This window comes from Carassius auratus, chromosome 10 (genome assembly GCF_003368295.1).
Source record: "Carassius auratus strain Wakin chromosome 10, ASM336829v1, whole genome shotgun sequence".
Lineage (NCBI taxonomy): Eukaryota > Metazoa > Chordata > Actinopteri > Cypriniformes > Cyprinidae > Carassius > Carassius auratus.
This window is the reverse complement of record NC_039252.1, coordinates 12,688,596-12,706,765: the sequence shown is the minus strand read 5'-3', so window position 1 is coordinate 12,706,765 and position 18,170 is coordinate 12,688,596. Positions and strand designations below refer to the sequence as shown.

General features: G+C 39.5%; 1 protein-coding gene across 19 annotated transcripts in view; it reads right to left on the bottom strand.

Annotated features, from left to right (window-relative positions):
• The window catches only part of dlg2 (discs, large homolog 2 (Drosophila)), a 191,930-nt gene that overhangs the window by 126,761 nt on the left and 46,999 nt on the right, over positions 1-18,170 (bottom strand). The window contains exon 1 of one of the 19 annotated variants that reach the window (XM_026273752.1): positions 5,813-6,130. The exons of the other annotated variants lie outside the window; for them this stretch is intronic. Within the exon in view, the coding sequence (XP_026129537.1) occupies positions 5,813-5,854 (42 nt within the window). The 5' untranslated portion in view covers positions 5,855-6,130. Of the gene's footprint in view, positions 1-5,812; positions 6,131-18,170 lie in introns of those variants that run through there. 19 annotated transcript variants of the gene reach the window in all.

Below are 18,170 nucleotides of genomic sequence, written 5' to 3'. Positions count from 1 at the left end.
AAAATATCATGTAATATATTAGGCATATATTCTTATATATATTTATTTTTTTCCAATATATTGCAATATGAAAGCGGCAATCATTTGTATATTTTTCAATATATTATATAATATATGTATCATCAATATATTATTAAATGTATTCAAATATATGATATATTAGAAAATAAAAAGGGAAAATAATATATTACAATATATCACAATATATTTTAAGAAATATATTGGTAAATATATTTTCCTTTCGTAAGGGATGATAATAAGGCCTGAAGTTAGGAAGAACATTTTAAGGAAAATATAATTATATTTTCATAAAGATTTTTTCCTTCTCAAATCTTGTCTGTGGTGTAAAAACACCCCTGGCCAAACGGGGTGCATCTCTTCCCCACTTTGATTATTACTGTAGTTACCATGTTCTGAGCATCATATCCTTTCTTTTGTCCCTAGATGTAATCTCTCTCTCTCTCTCTTCATCTCTCTCTCTCTCTCTCTTCATCTCTCTCTCTCTCTCTCTCTCTCTCTCTCTCTCTTCATCTCTCTCTCTCTCTCTCTCTTCATCTCTCTCTCTCTCTCTCTCTCTCTCTCTCTCTATATATATATATATATATATATATATATAGGTTGTTGAATAAAAATATTTGGGCATTTTTTATAAAAATTACCTCAAGTTAGCACCAGCAAGCTTGTTAGCTGGACAGTTAGCATCAGCTAACAATATTTACTTGTTTTCAGTACGGTTATGAATAAACATTCATGTCTGTCTACTCGTCTAGTTAATCCAAACAATATAACGTTACTGTTGATAAACAATATAAAAACAGACATCACATAGGACATGCTAGCATTTTAATAAAACTGTTAATATTACGGCATCGGGGAATTTGAACATGCACGAGTTATTTTATTTAATCTGTGTTAGTTAATCCTAAATTTCGACATTAATAACTTACTTTTAGCAACATCAGACGCACACGCGCTCACAAGATCTCCCGGTTCTTACTTCTGGAGACTCGCACTAAATGGTTCATTTGAATCAGTGAGTGGTCGACTCCAGAACAGCTGCAATCGGATCATTCATTCTAATTCGTAAACGAATCATATGGTGCGGTTTGCGATCCGATTTAAAAGTATATTTTGAAAAGACTCGGTTCGTTCATGATGAATCAGAGACATCGGTACACCACCGTCTCTGCCTGTCGGAGCACGTGATATATTATAGGGAGTAACAACATGTTTTATGAAATGTAGTGAAGTAAAAAGTACGATTTTATGCTTTGGAATGTAGTGAAGTAAAAGTAAAAGTTACTCAAAATAAAACTACTCCAGTAAAGTACAGATACTTGAAAAATGTACTTAAGTACAGTAACGAAGTCTGTCCACCACTGCCGATTACTAATTACTTTACTTTCAAGTTACTTTCAAGTTGACTTTACTTTTCAAGTTATCAAACCTAAAAATGCACTACAAAGAGAAAACTTCATAGTTCTTTCATTGATTTAATATTGATAGAAAAAATACATAAGTATTATTTTTTATAGCCTACGCTCCCATTATGAACAACGATTGTTTTTTGTTTTTTTTGTAAAATAAAGAAAAATTTGGTGCACTTTTTGCATTCTCAGTCTCCGTGAATGTCTTCCTGATACCAGTCACTAAAATGAACAAAAAATACATAAGAAATACAGTAGGCTATATCTAAAAAAAAAGCATTAAGTGTCTGTTATTAAATGAAGTAATGTCTAAAAAATAATCTGTATGTAACCAACCAGGCTTGAGATGCGCCAACATGTAAATATCCAGATCACCTCCATATTCAAAGAAAGATTCAAGTTCACCTCAGCTACTTTTTGTTTTTGGAATAAGACGCGCTCCTTAAGCAATAAGCAATAGTGATGCCAAAGCAGTGGAACGTCTCATTCTGAATCATTTATTTTTACTTATTAGTGTTACTGTGAAAAAAACTTGTACACATTCAATTTTTGAACTTTTGCCAAACTATAATGCCAGACTAAAATATGTTGAGTGCAACATTTTGAAATATGACTCATACGAATTGAAATACAATCTTTCATTGCATCTAAATGTTGTAGGACTCATCTGCATTTTAGCTCACATTGTCTGGAGATTTATTAAAGGGCATACTGACCTTTTTTGTTCATAATTTTTTAACACTGCATTTGTAACTTAAAAGTAACGTTTTTTATTACCATGAAATAAAATTTCACACATTGCTATATAAGATTTTTGACTTGACACCTGCCCCTAATCCTTTGTGAAAGATGCTTGAAATATTGTGGCTTGTTGAGAAGTGTATTACTTTTCTATGTGATCATGATCAAAGTTTTCAATTGGCAGATATAAATTAATTCTGTAATACTTTGCAATAAGATTCAATTTGTTAACATTAGTTAACTGCAATAGTTAACAAGAACTAACAATACAATTTCTAAAGCATTTATTAATCTTAGTAAAGGTTATTTTCAACAAATAACACATTAAAATAATATTTTGTGACTGTTTTGTGAATATTTTGGAACTTGGGATAGTATAAATGCATAATTCATTAATTCAGTCAATATGAACTAACAATAAAAATTTTTATTTTCTTTTAATAATGTTAACAAGAGTAAATAAATGCTGTGAGAAATGTATTACTTAATGTTAAAGCATTATCAAAAGAGTTACAAAAGATTAAATAAACTTAGGGGGTGTTCACATAGAACATGTTTTTAGCATTTCACCTCTAAGAAAGCCCCTGAAAACTACCCAGGACAGCCCTAGCAACCGCAAAGCAATTACTTTACAAATTTTTTTTTAAGTCTATACTACGCTTGTTAACTATAATGGCCTCTTTTGTGTGTGTGTGTATCTGCTAGCAAAGCCCGACAGGAACGAGCTGTGCCCATATGATTAATATGTGTATGTGATACAGTGATAGACAGCCGTGAATGTGTGTGTGTGTGTGTGTTAGAAATGCAGGAGGTTTAATGAAGCTGTAGTGGGCGGTGGTGACTCTGCTTGCACTAATGAGAAGACACAGAAACCACACTCACATACGCCATGGACAAACATAATCACAAGGAAACACAAGCTTGTCGTCTTCTAAGAAAGCTCCAGGGGAACAGACAAGAATTCCACAAAGACATCAAACATCAATACCACTGTCTGACTGCTTGTTAAACCCAGAGTAAAGCTACCATGACCAAAACCCGCAACACCGAATCCACCAATAAAAAGGCATGCAAAGTTATCAGGCACTGACTATGAAAAAGATCTCACTGAAATTCTTGAAGAAAATGGACATAACCATCATATTCAGATAAGGAGAAAAAATATAACAAAAGTGCTCTAGCACAAAGTGCAGGTCCAGGTTAGAGAAGGTATGTCTGACTCTCTGCAAGTGTTACTGCATTCATCATCAGAACTAAATGAGATTTCCCTGTGAAATATTCATGATTCCATGACTCAAAGCTAGCAGATGGGTCAGTACTGTCTGGGTACCTCCCTCTCCCAGTCTGAATTCACATGCCGGAAAGCACAATGGTCCCCGGGTTCACACACAATGGTTGGAAAAACCAAAATATAGAGAAGTAGCGTGCGCAATGTGTTGGGACAGAGTGTTTCCTTTAAGTGAGAGAGTAAAAAACTAAATCCAACTCCATTCCTGGCTCACACTATCATTATCTTGAAAGAGAGGGTATGCAACATGTTAATTGCCATCAGCTGGCTCTTCAAGCCAAATATAAATTCTAAAACAGTAAATAACAAGGGCCAAATCATTTTGCTTAGCTTACTATCTCATGTTTTTTCCCTGTAATGTATGTGTGTGTGTGTGTGTGTGTGTGTACAATTTAATGCATTATAGTTACATCAAAGTAATACCAACTAAAAATAATGATAAAAAACATTAAACATTAAAATAATGCTTGTGGATCTAGAGTTTGAAAATTATCTTTTACAACACTGACTGCAAGACTACTGCTAAATCAAGTCCATTGATTCAAGATGTTCCAAGAAGTAGAAAGGTTGTGTGTAGCAGTACTGACGTGGGAGAGAGTACTGAGTAATGTTACTGAATACAGCCGGCCTTTAGATCTGAGATACCCAATGGTATAGACAGATCAAGTGCGTTATTATACAGCCTACTAATGCCAGAAAGAAAAGCACAGATAGAGCTCAGTTTCACTCCTCTACACACATCCACCCCCATACGTACTCTCACATGTAGGCTTCTACACACACTGGCATTAATCTCTTACCACACATTCACAAGCCCTCACATTCCCACATACACACAATCAAGTATCACACACACTGCAAATGTATTACTATAATCGCTCAGGAACTAACATCCATACAGTTTTTGGCTTGCCATGCACACTTCCTCTCCTCCCATCACCAGCATGTCCACCCCTGCATCCGCAGCATCAGGTTTACTGCCAGCTTGATGCAAGAGAACACAGCTTCTCTTAGATAAATCCATTACAAGCTGCAGAGGAAAGCAGAATGCCACCTACTCCAAGCAAACAGCAATTTACCAACATAAGAAAACCCAGACGAGCCCCCAACTAAATCTTCTCTTTATGCATGCCTGCAGAGAATATAAAATAGCCCAAGTATATCTGAATAGGTCAGTTCACACCAGTGTTTCAGAGCTTATTTCTGTATTCTTCAACAAAGTTTGTGTATAAAGTAGAGCCGACTTTTCACAGGCAGCACTTCCCCACCTTGCATTATCAGGGCACTTCCTGCTCTGGCAGCAGAGGGAGGTTGGGGGAAGTGAGGCAGACAGGTGCAGTAACAGTTTCTTGCATATTAAACACCTCTTACTCTTTAGCGAACAAATTCAAGAAACTGCATCAGAAAGGAGTGGGACAGACAGGTATAATTATAGTGATATGAACAATACTGAACAAAACAATAAATATAGCGAAAACATACAATATACACACATAAGAAGCTACTTAATCTGCTCATAAGGTTTACAGAAAATAGACATTATTAATTATCTTTATATATATTAAATGTAGATATTATAAAACATCAATTATTTATACATTCAGATAAACCTCTGCTATATTAAGATAATTAACTAAACAATTTTATATAATTAAAAGACTAAAGGTTTTATTAAAAATTTGTATATATTGGTGTTCAAAAGATAGATTGTGTGTGTGTGTGTTTGAAAGACGTCTCTTATGCTTACCAAGGGCTGCATATATTCGATCAAATATACAGTAGAAATATTTTTACATTGTAAAATAGCACATTTCAATTAAATGTAATTTATTCCTGTGATTGCAAACCTGACTTTTAATCAGTCATTATTCTAGTCTTTCACTGGATCCATCATCAAATAATTCTAATATGCTGATTTGATGCTTAAGAAATATTTCTTATTATCAATTTTAATAGTTATGGCAGTGTGAGGCTGCAATGCCACATTTGCAAGTTTGTATTAGAACTTGAGAAAAAGACTACAGTGTTTTTAAATTAGCAGTACTCAGATAAACTACACTACACTTTAATCTTTTGATAGATTAAAAAAAATCTCAATTCAAAAGCTTTTTCACACTGATACTGTTAAAATACCACCAAATGCTTCTGGATAAACCTCATCCAGAAAATCAAAAGCACAAAACAGTTTACGTAAAAATCTGCCAAATGTGTTCTGCTTGACAGAAAAATCTCCTGGTGTGGCAATCCAAAGATGCCACAACCACCTGTGTGGCCACATGGCATAATCGTACAGCCCCATGTGACACTCACACATGTACATTACACAGAAAAGTTCACACTTACAGCATGGTCTTACCTTCACATTGGACCTCAGTGCACAATAACATGCAAAAAACATTGCAAGTCTTGTGTGGCATAAGGATTGGTGTGGCAACAAAGCTTCTCAAAGGAAAGAAATCAAAAAGAGGAAGAAAAGAGTCGGAGACGGATCACATCCCTCAACGTGCACTCCCAGCAGAGCATTGCGGCGGGTTGCTGTATCCGTCTCTCTGGGATAGGGACTCGTACTCAACACATGGGCGTCAGGCATGCAGGGAAAAATACGCTATGCTTTGTTGCTGGATGAGGCATTTTATCTGACAGCAGTAGGAAAAGAACACCACGAATGGGGGATTCTATCTTTCTGTCTTTCCTCTCTCCATCTCACTCTCTCCCTTTCACTCCCTCTCTTTAATACAGCACAAAGAAGAGGCAGGAATTGAGCGAGGGAGAAGATTTTGGAGGTTACCGATACTCTAACTGCACTAGATTCGATACATGCATGTACTGTAAAACAGTAGCAGGTGAAAAGTTAAGGAATGGCGGTATTTATTTGAAAAATTTCTGCTTGTGCACACACACCCTGTGCTGTTATATAACACCCCTCAGGACTCTAACTACAGTGGAACGTTGCTAAAAAAGCTGAATTCATTAGGCTAGAAAGCAACAGAGCTGTAAGCAGTGGGTCTTTCATTTAAACCACAATCTGGAATACAGTATGCTTTTGCTGAATATTTGTGGGAAGGTTTGATCCACATTTCAGTGTCAAAACACAGCGCACCCATGAGATTACGCACTTGGTATTGAAACATGCATAATTCATGTATGGCATTAGAATGCAAATCAGAAATTAAATCTAATAGCAGGATTATAAAATGGCCTGAATCATGTTTTTCCAGTGACAAAGTGCATCTGAGAAAATACCCATTAAAGTCGCACGTCAATTTGCTAAATTATTAAACATAATTAAGAATCCAGATTCTTGACATTTGCATTTGGTCCTGTATTGGATGTCAATTTCTCTGAATTGTAATAATCCATACTGCACCAACATACAATAAACACAAGGGGGCAGGAGTCTAATTCAAAATCTGCAATGGTGAACACAAGTTAAAAATGTATTGATAATGTGGCAATTTTGCTACATTATTACAAACTATCCCTGCCTGAGATAAACAAAATGCACACAGCATGAACTGAATTACTTGTCAACCATGTAAGTGATTTAATTATTGCGCTATGAATGTGTTAATGCAGCTCAGCACAAAAGAGTTCCACTAAGGCTAAATTAAATTAGAAAGGGAGAGACAAAGGCTAATGACTTCGAGTACTTGAGAAGAAGGAGTGAACTCAAACTAAATGACACCTCTCAAAACATTTTTTGATTGAAATGACTTTATAATTCTGTTAATACATGGAAAAGATTAAAGAAAGAAAGATAGATAGACTATGCTAGGTTTCTTTTCATTTACTTTGAACAGACAGTAGTACAAATTAAAAAATTCCCCCTAGATGTGAATATACTAAATATTAATACATAATGTTGCTAAAGTGAACGCGCCAGCGCACAAACAAACAAACACACACACACGATGAACAAAGCTTTTACGGGTTTGGAAAGAAATGGGGTAAGTGATTAATGACAACATTTTCATTTTGGGGTGGAGTAAAAAGACGTGTGCCTTTCCAAATCTAACTCATTCAATTGAATTTGCCACAGGTTAAAGGGATAGTTAAATAGAAATTTTATATTTATCTGCTTACCCCCAGGGCATCCAAGATGTAGGGGACTTGGTTTCTCCAGTAGAACACAAACAGATGTTTTTAAACAAAATGTTACAGTCTGTCAGTCTTATAATGGAGTTGAATGGGAATCAGGGCTAAAACATAAAATAAAAATGTATATTGTTTTTTATCTCTGATGCACTGCAATGCCTGAACTGTCTGAACTGTTTGAGAGCCTCTTCAAAACACAGCCTGCACGTGAGGCATCTTCTTCTTCGCAGACTTATAAGTGCATTACCGCCACCGATCTCTCAAACTGACCATTGACATTCTATCCACAATCTCAATTAGGAGTGTCAGTGGTCCACTTGAGAGATAGGTGGTGGTAATGCACTTATAAGTCTAAGAAGAAGACAACTCACGTGCAGGCTGTTTTTTAATTTTTATAATATTAAAAACCACTGTTTTTTCTGCATTTTTATCAAATAAATGCAGCCCTGGTGAGAAAAAAGTGTGTGCCCATTCACACCATAACTATACTTATAAATAGGGATGTAACGATACTATAAAATGGTGCGATGTTGCAATAGCAAAATTCATCTCGATATAGGTCTTCTGGGCAAGAAGTGTAGTTTTTAAAATATATTCGTTTTGGGCCATTATGCTTTGGCAAAACATCTGGCAAATGAAATGAAACCGAAAACACTATATGGCTTAATTCATTGAAGTCTGTTTTTGCTGCGTGTTTTAAAGTGCACACATTGTTCAGGCGATAAGCTCGTGATCCGGTGTTTTCTGCACCTCAGAACGGCTCTATTCACAGAGAATAAATGCAGTAAACATTTATTAGACATTCTGTGAGTTTAGTGCGTGTTACTTAGGGATGGGTATCGTTAAGGTTTTAACGGTATTACTACTCTTACCGGTACTGCTTAACGGTCCGGTACTTTAACGGTATTCTTATCGTTACTTTGTGTTGTGTGTGTATGTGTTTTTTTTTTTAAGAATTTTATTTGATTTATTTAAATATATCAAGAAAGCCTTACAGTAAACATAAAAACAAAAAGGCATCAGATACAATCGAGGATAAAAACACAATAAAGTCCAGGACTTATTTCAATTGTGGTCCTCAATAACAAGTTGAGAACAGAATTAACATTTCTTTATTTTTTTTAATGTAAAATTAATAATGGGCTTGTCTTGGACCAGAGGTGTTAGGAGGAGTTGGTTGGTTCATAGTAGCTGCAGCTTAAAAAAAAAAAATTATATATATATATATATATATATATATATATATATATATATATATATATAAAATAAAAAGGTTGCAAAATGTGGCAATAGGCTATTTTGTAAACTAACTTGAGATGCTGTGCATTTAAGTTAGTCAAATAAATGTTTACATTTGCATACTGATTTTTCCTTATTTGGAATTTTAAAAACAAGAAAATCAAGAGAAATCAAGAAAATATGTTGATTCCATTCTCATTTTCCCCAAAAGAAATCAACAGAATTTCTACGTAAGGTTAGCAAACTAAGGAGATTTTACATTTATTTTAAATTACGTGAACAACGTTGATTCAACATGATTTTAGCATACATACCTGACGTAGATGGGGCAACAACCAGAGACGAGCTAGCTAGTCACATAATGCACTTTTGAAAGATGCTTTGACAGATTGCTTGTGTTTCCGCCCTTACATGCAAATATTGTTTTGCACTTATGACAACGAGGGTTGTCAGCATTACTCTAGTGAAGTATAACCACACTTTGGAACGTTTTGCTCTCTCCGCCATCGTCACTCTTTGTATTAAGCGGGAGTTTTCGTACTGTTATGCGTGTACCGCGCTCGTTCTTGTTGTGTGTGTGACTGACAGGGAAGGGGGACAATGTCTTGTATAAACAGGCTAAATACACATTGGAAAAGGAGATCAAAGTGGCAAAGAGGAATTATTCTGAAAAAATAAGGACTCAGTTCACTTCCAACGACTCCGCATCAGTGTGGAAAAGTCTAAAGAAGATCACCAATTACAAGACACCACCCCCCAGCACTGTAGAGAATCAACGACTGGCAGACGATCTGAACGAGTTTTACTGCAGGTTTGAAAGAACACCCATCACCTGCCCTGAACGCCTCCCCACACAACCATTCACACCCTTCACAACTCCTGCAACCAGCCCTGAATGCCTCTCCAAACTACCGTTCACACCATTAACAGCTCCTGCAACCCATCCTGAACACCTCTCCAATCAAGCACTCTCACCATTCTCACCTCCTGCATCCCCCCTCTCCCCCACACCTGCAATTCAGATCAGCGAGGATGCGGTGCGCCAGGTCTTCCGGAAGCAGAAAAGGAAAAAAGCACCAGGCCCAGATTGTGTTACACCAGCCTGTCTGAAATCCTGTGCTGACCAGCTGGCCCCCATCTTCACACAGATCTTCAACAGATCGCTGGAGCTGTGCGAAGTCCCTTCATGCCTCAAACGTTCCACCATCATCCCCATCCCTAAGAAACCCAAAATTACAGGACTAAATGACTACAGGCCTGTGGCTCTAACGTCTGTAGTCATGAAGTCATTTGAAAAACTGGTGCTGGGCCACCTGAAGGACATCACTGGGCCCTTGCTGGATCCTCTTCAGTTTGCCTACAGAGCAAACAGGTCTGTGGACGATGCAGTAAACATTGGACTGCATTATGTTCTGCAACACCTAGACAGACCGGGGACTTATGTGAGGATCCTGTTTGTGGACTTCAGCTCGGCCTTCAACACGATCATCCCAAACCTCCTCCTGTCCAAACTAAATCAGCTCTCCGTGCCCACCTCCATCTGTCAGTGGATCAACAGCTTCCTGACAGACAGGCAGCAGCTAGTGAGGCTGGGAAAATACACATCCAGCACCCGTACAATCAGCACCGGAGCTCCCCAGGGCTGCGTTCTCTCCCCACTGCTCTTCTCCCTATACACCAACGATTGCACGTCTAAGGACCCCTCTGTCAAGCTCCTGAAGTTTGCAGATGACACCACACTCATCGGCCTCATTCAGGACGGTGACGAGTCTGCTTACAGACAGGAGGTAAAAGAGCTGGCTGTCTGGTGCACTCTCAACAACCTGGAGCTTAACACCCTCAAAACAGTGGAGATGATCGTGGACTTCAGGAGAAACCCCCCTGCACTCCCCCCACTCACCATCATGAACAGCACTGTGACTGCAGTGGAGTCATTCAGGTTCCTGGGCACCTCTATCTCTCAGGACCTGAAGTGGGACATTCACATTGACTCCATCGTAAAAAAGGCCCAGCAGAGGTTGTACTTTCTCCGCCAGCTGAGGAAGTTTAACCTGCCACAGGAGCTGCTGAAACAGTTCTACTCCACCATCATTGAATCCATCCTCTGCACTTCAGTAACTGTCTGGTTCAGCTCAGCTTCTAAATCTGACCTCAGAAGACTACAGAGAGTAGTCCGGACTGCTGAGCGAATCATCGGTTCAACCCTCCCATCTATTCAAGAACTGTACTTATCCAGAGTGAGAAAAAGGGCTGTCAAAATCACTCTGGACCCCTCACATCCTGCACACTCCCTCTTTGAACTGTTGCCATCTGGTCGACGCTACAGAGCACTGAGCACTAGAACGACCAGACACAGGACCAGTTTCTTCCCTCAGGCAATCCATCTTATGAACAGCTTATAATAACGGCGGACACACTACACTTTATATTTATATACACACACACTTTATTTATCTAACACACATACTTAGTATACACTTAAATTTTGCACACAATATATATGTACATACATAACTTCATTTTGTTATATACTTGCCTACAATTGTCATTTGTATATTGTTATTCACTATCTTCTTATTTGTATTTTTTATTCTTTTATTATGTGTTTTATGTTCTGTCGCTGTCATTCTGTTGTACTGCGGAGCTTCTGTCACGAAAACAAATTCCTCGTATGTGTACATACCTGGCAATAAAGCTCATTCTGATTCTGATTCTGATTCTGATTCTGACAGACAGCCTCCGTGGCGCGCATGCGAGTTCTTGCAGATCTCACAGACAAACGTCTTAATAATATCGCACATTAGAAATGTTTGGCGAGATTAAATGTGCACGACAACATTATTAAAGGTCCCATTTTACGCGCTTTTTTGAAGCTTTGATTGTGTTTACAATGTGCAATATAACATGATTTAATGTTTCTCACAATTCACCTATCTGTATACTGCTGTTTTCACTGTCACAAAAACGGGCTGATGTCTTCCTTGTTCTATGAAGCCTCTCCTTCAGAAATACATAACGGGTTCTGATTGGGCCAGCGTATAGCCATGTATTTATAGTCACAGGAGCGTTTTTACTGACGAGATGCGCATGAAAACCGCATTCGTTTTTTTGCACAGCCCTAACATCTAGTTAACAAAGCTAAACAGCGTTGCCCTTTGTGTAATAAGTTACAGAAACTGTTAAACGCACCAACTTAAATAATAAAATATACTTACCGGTTGTGGTCCATAAACAACGCCTTCTCCAGACAAAGAGGGAACTGCTCCATCTTTCAAGAATCATCTTTGTGCAAATCCGGCATTAAACTGATTCTGATTGAGAAAGTTGTCCTCAGCAAGCTGTCCTCAGCAAAATGAGCTGCACATAGTTTTACATGTGCATTATAATTTTCGGGAACCGAGTTAAACATAAATTGTAACCATTAATCTCAAAGTACAGCTTTCCTGGGAAGCTCAAACAAAGATGATTGGACTCAGAAATGAAAAAAAAACAGCGTTACAACAATATGGCGACAAACACAAACAGCTCTTCCTTCTTCTCCGTCGGAGCGCAACAAGGCCACGCCCCCTGTTTGTGAATTCATGTGGGAGGTGGTTAGTCAAAAAAACTGTTTTAGTGACGTTATTACTGCAGGAACTAGAGGGATGTAGTCCAAACGGGTCGTTTTTTGTAGGCGAATTTTGTTAAATCAAATATGTCGCTTGGAATTGAACTTTGAGCTTTAGAATTTTACAAGTATTATTTATACTCTAACAACAACATTACACACTAACTAAAGTTTAAAACATGGAATCACGAAGAAGGGGACCTTTAAGCAAAAATACATAGTACATTATTTTTTTCCTCCAGTACCGAAAGCAGAACCGATACCGTCAGATCTTACTGATACTACGGTCTTATAATTTAGCCCCGGGGCCAGTTTAATACTGGGTTTCGGTGTTACTGCAGTTACGTTACTGCAGTCCAAATTCAAAATATCTCTTTCAAGTGTAGCAATTTCCCTACTGTATTGCAAAAATAATATACCTATGGTGTCATGATTCTGCCCTTGTGTCCTTGATTTTTCCTAGTCTTGAGGCAGGATCATGGCAGACCCGTGTTTTGTGTACAAGCACATGGCCTTGTCTTTGGGCCATGTGCTTGTGTTGTCTCGTTCCCTTGCCCCGCCCCCCTTGTTATCCTTGTCTTGTTGTGATTGCCTTATCTGTGCCACCTGTTGTCTCTTAATTGTTCCCCTATTTAGCTTTCCTAGTGTGCTCTGTCTTGCGTCGGTTCAGTGTGTGTGTTCCTCACCTGTGATTGAGATATTGTATCCTGTATAACCGTGAGTGTTATTTGTAGTTAGTGTTCTCCTGTTTTGAGTCTTTGTTTATCTTGATTAATCAGTCCTGTTTAGTTATTGTTGTATCTGCCCTAGTCCTGTTTTCCCCCTCGTGGGTTTTGTTTTTCCCTTTTTGTATAATAAATCCTGTGTTGAGTTACTTCCTGTCTGCACCTGAGTTCCTCCCTTGCAAACCCTGACAGAATGAACCGACCAAAAGGGAACTCAGCAGACAGGAGGCAATACTGGATGTCATCAGCCAGTAAGCGGGATGGTTTTGAGGGCTCTCGCCTCGTGGTGTTCCGGGGGACCAGGGGAGGTCGCACCGGAGCAAGCGGTCGAAAGGAGGAGCCACAGAGGTCCCCCCCACCTACCCACCTGCCATCGATTCCAGAGGGTCGTATCCTGGCCGTGGCCGCTCTGGGGGATCAGGCACATCCCTCACCGAGTCCTGAGGTGCCTCCCACACCCGTCGGTCTCCCCGGGAAGCGAGGGAGACGGTTTTCGTGGGAGTCTGCCTCGGAATCGTCGGAGTCAGCCCTGCCAGAGACCGAACTCCCCCAACCCGCCTCTGACCCAGCTGTGGTCTCTGCACCGCGCCCAAGGAGGAAGAGGAGGAAGAGGGGGCCTGCCGGTCCTGTGACCCCGTCTCCTCCCGTGCCAGCAGCGGAGAGCACTGGCGTGCCCGTGCCAGCAGCGGTGGGCGTGCCCGTGCCATCAGCGGAGAGCGCTGGCATGCCCGTGCCATCAGCGGAGAGCGCTGGCGTGCCCGTGCCAGCAGCGGTGAGCGCTGGCGTGCCTGACCCAGCAGCGGTGAGCTTGCCCGAGCCAGCAGCGGAGAGCGCTGGCGTGCCCGAGCCAGCAGCAGTGAGCGTGCCCGAGTCAGCAGCGGTGGGCGCTGGCGTGCCCGAGCCGGCAAAGAAGAGGGCTGTATGCAAGTCGGCAGTCGTGAGAGCGGAGGAGAGTGCCGCGGCCGACTCTGCAGCAAAGACTCTAGTACAGTGTGTCTCATCTCGTAAGGAGATGCCAATTGTCTTAGCTGCGAAAGCCTTTTCAGATTATTTGTCTAGTCTTGTCCGGATCCTAGAAGTCCCCGTCAGTCCTGTCTTGTCCCCAGACCCTGTCCCTAGAAGTCCCGAGTGTCCAGCCGTTGTCTCCCCGTGTCCTGTTGTCCCCCCGAGCCCAGTAGATGTTGTCTCCCCGTGCCCAGCTGATGTTGTCATGTGTCCCGTTGATGTAGCCCCGTGTCCCGTGGATGTTGCCCCGTGTCCCGTGAGTGTTGCCCCGTGTCCAGCTGATATTGCCCCGTGTCCTGTAGATGTTGCCCCGTGTCCCGTAGATGTCCCGTGTCCCGTTGTCTCCCCGTGTCCAGTAGATGTTGTCCCCCTGTGTCCAGCTGTCGTCTCCCCGCGTCCCGTAAGTGTTGCCCCGCGTCCCGTGTCTGCTCCTGTCATGTCCTCTGTCAGTTGTCCCGAGACCCCTCACCACCCAGACCTGCCCGTACCCCCCGTCGTCAGCCTTCGTCCTGTCCTCCTAAGATCCCTACCCCTCCCACCCACCCTGGTCTGTCCCCCATGAACTTTGTGCTCCCTCCTCCTCCCCTTCCCTGTTTGTTTTTTTTGATATGTCACCCTAACCCTGCCATTGTGTATTCATGTTTGCCTTTGTTATTATTTGTCATGTCTTGTTGGTTTGTGTCTGTGTCCCAGTCTGTCATGTCAGTCATGTCCCGTGTTTGATGTTCCCTTGAGGAGCGTCTGGAAGCCGCTCCTTAAGGGAGGGGTTCTGTCATGATTCTGCCCTTGTGTCCTTGATTTTTCCTAGTCTTGAGGCAGGATCATGGCAGACCCGTGTTTTGTGTACAAGCACATGGCCTTGTCTTTGGGCCATGTGCTTGTGTTGTCTCGTTCCCTTGCCCCGCCCCCCTTGTTATCCTTGTCTTGTTGTGATTGCCTTATCTGTGCCACCTGTTGTCTCTTAATTGTTCCCCTATTTAGCTTTCCTAGTGTGCTCTGTCTTGCGTCGGTTCAGTGTGTGTGTTCCTCACCTGTGATTGAGATATTGTATCCTGTATAACCGTGAGTGTTATTTGTAGTTAGTTTTCTCCTGTTTTGAGTCTTTGTTTATCTTGATTAATCAGTCCTGTTTAGTTATTGTTGTATCTGCCCTAGTCCTGTTTTTCCCCCTCGTGGGTTTTGTTTTTCCCTTTTTGTATAATAAATCCTGTGAGTTACTTCCTGTCTGCACCTGAGTTCCTCCCTTGCAAACCCTGACATATGGAACATTAATTTTCGTTTATTTTACAGTGCATCTGTTTTACAACATATGGCAACTACTGTTATGAAGACAGTGACAGTATATCACAAATAAAAATAATGTTGAGTCCCCTTTAAAGTTTGTAGGTACAAAACTACAAGAACAAGAACTACAGTTCACAGATTGTTTTCTTAGTTAAGAAACATGGGTTGGAGCTCTTAATTTTGAAGTGCACTAGATAGAATAATTAAACCTTAAAATGCAGTTTTCATTCACCCTAATTTTTTATTTTTATTTTTTATATTGCAATAAATATATTATCGTGAACTTCATATTGCAATAATATCGTATCATGAGATTTTTATATTGTTACATCTATACTCTATAACTATAGCTATAAAGTTTTAATAATCCTTCTAATTGTATGAGACAAGAGAAATCCACACAAAAACTTTAAGACCAGAAGAACAATATTTTCGGAATCTGAACAATATTGTTTCAGATTTTTTTTTTTTTCCAGTTGATGAATTATGAAATAAGAAATCAGAATCCTCTACTGATATGGAGTTATGTGGTTTTGTAGGAAATGGCCTTAAGACACACACATTCACAAACATACACATGCAGTGTGGTATTCTGGTAAAAAGTATGGTTACCATGGTAAAATGTAACTGTATTCATTGTACAATTTAAAATTTCCTTTTGTACTTCCCAGTGAAGATTGTTCTAATATCCAGCTGAGGAGCACATGGGAGTGTATGTGACTGTGTGAGTGTGTAAATCAGTTTGCCAGTTCAGAGCTGGGTGGTGTTGTGAAGCGCGGGCGAGCGCTAGCATGCAGTGGGAGGCATCAGAGATGCTTTAGAAAATACATTTTTGGTGCCAGCCTCCCTGTTACCAGGGAAACAAGTTGTTCCATGGTTAGCAGCTTTACAGTAAGGCGAGGGAGAGAATGAGGGGGTGACAAGAGAGAGGGAGTGCTGAGGCAGAAGACTGAAAGGGTGGAGAAAGAGAGGAGGTGAGAGAAAGAGTGGAGGCGACTAAATTCACCAATTAGCCACTGGGAACTGCAGCTTTTGTGACCAAAATAGTGTTTATGTGAGAATCAACATCAGATTCTCTGTCCGAGGCCAGTTTCAGAGGGGGTATACAGACTTTTTTTACCTCAGAAAACTTCACTTGCTGTGACCTGACGTTCAGCCTTGGACAGAAATAGATACAGAAAGACACACTGGACAAAAAAGGTTGTATAAGCTGGAACCGTGGACAGGACGAGGGAGACAAACAGGCAAAGCTGCACTGAAGCCAAAACACTTTAACAAGCACAAATATATCTCCTCCCAGAGGCAGCTCCTGCTGAAGAAATGAGTCATACACTCTCGCTCATGCACATACACACACGCTCCATCATTCTCCTCTTTTAACACTGATATGCATGTTAAAACACTTAAGGTCACATTAAAGGTGAAGCGTGTCATTTTTACACCATTAGTAGCACCAAACGGAATTGGAAAAATTGTTTCCTGAAACCCCCAACCCCCCCCCCCCCCCAAATGATATTGTTCTGATAATGCTGAAATCTGTCCATTTTTTGAAGTTAAAATACTTTCTAATAACACCGTAATAGGCAGAGACTATATTTAATCCAACTGTAAGCTGATCCTAGTGAAAAATAAATATACTAAAATTAATTTAAAGTACTTAGACTGCTAAATTGGAACAACTCATTTTGTACTTTAATGCACTTTAATTGTGAAAGTAGTACTGAGGTCCAACTAAATATATACTGAATAATGAGTGGAGCTAATACAAGTATACTTCATGTAAACATTATGCAAAGCATACAATGTCAATAGTGACACATTTTATGATTAATATTAAGAAATGTGCATTGTGCACAAGTAGAACAGCAAATAAAGTTTAATGTAAAGTTTTATATCAGTAAGTCTTGAGTGATATGTCATTAAATATGTTTTATATATATATATATATATATATATATATATATATATATATATATATATATATATATATATATATATATATATAAACTATTATTATGAAATAAAGGTATTTGAAGTATCTTTTTTTTTTTTTTTTACTAGGGCATTTAGTGCTCAGAAAATATTATTTTTGCAGTTTAACATAAAACACAGGATCTAATGCAAAAAACTCTAAAAGTATAAATTAATATTTTTAAGGCATCTAATACATAAACAAGAAAAAAAAACTGCCAATAAAGTGAGAAAAATAAAATAAAAAATGTACCCGAAATAAAGATTACAAGTAGTGACAGATATAGTTATGTGCATCTGAGTGAAATGGGAAAAAAATATATAGATTTCCATTTCATGCTGCCCTTAAGGGTATTGAAAACAATACAAAATTATAGATTAAGAAAAACATTTTTGCATTCATAATATGCTAATGAATAAGACACAGCTACAGCTACAACGCATCACAATTCTACATTTTAAGTAACTCTATAGCTACACATATACTCATAAACAGCCTTAATAATCTTCTAAAAGCTTTAAAACCCTTTGCATCAGGGACACAAACATAGGTCGGGGCTGCCTGAAGATGGATTTGTGCACTGGAAAAAAATCCAAGCCAAAGTATAAAATTCAATGCAAAACTCATCTTATAACTTTTATGCTATAGACATGAATGATGCCTCAAATCATACAGATTACTGAGTTGCATATACACCTGGGAGCCAGAAAAACTCATCTACAGACTAGAATATCACAGAGACTAGAGGGTGGGATCTTTGTCAGAGCACCTAAGCAACAGCAGAGCA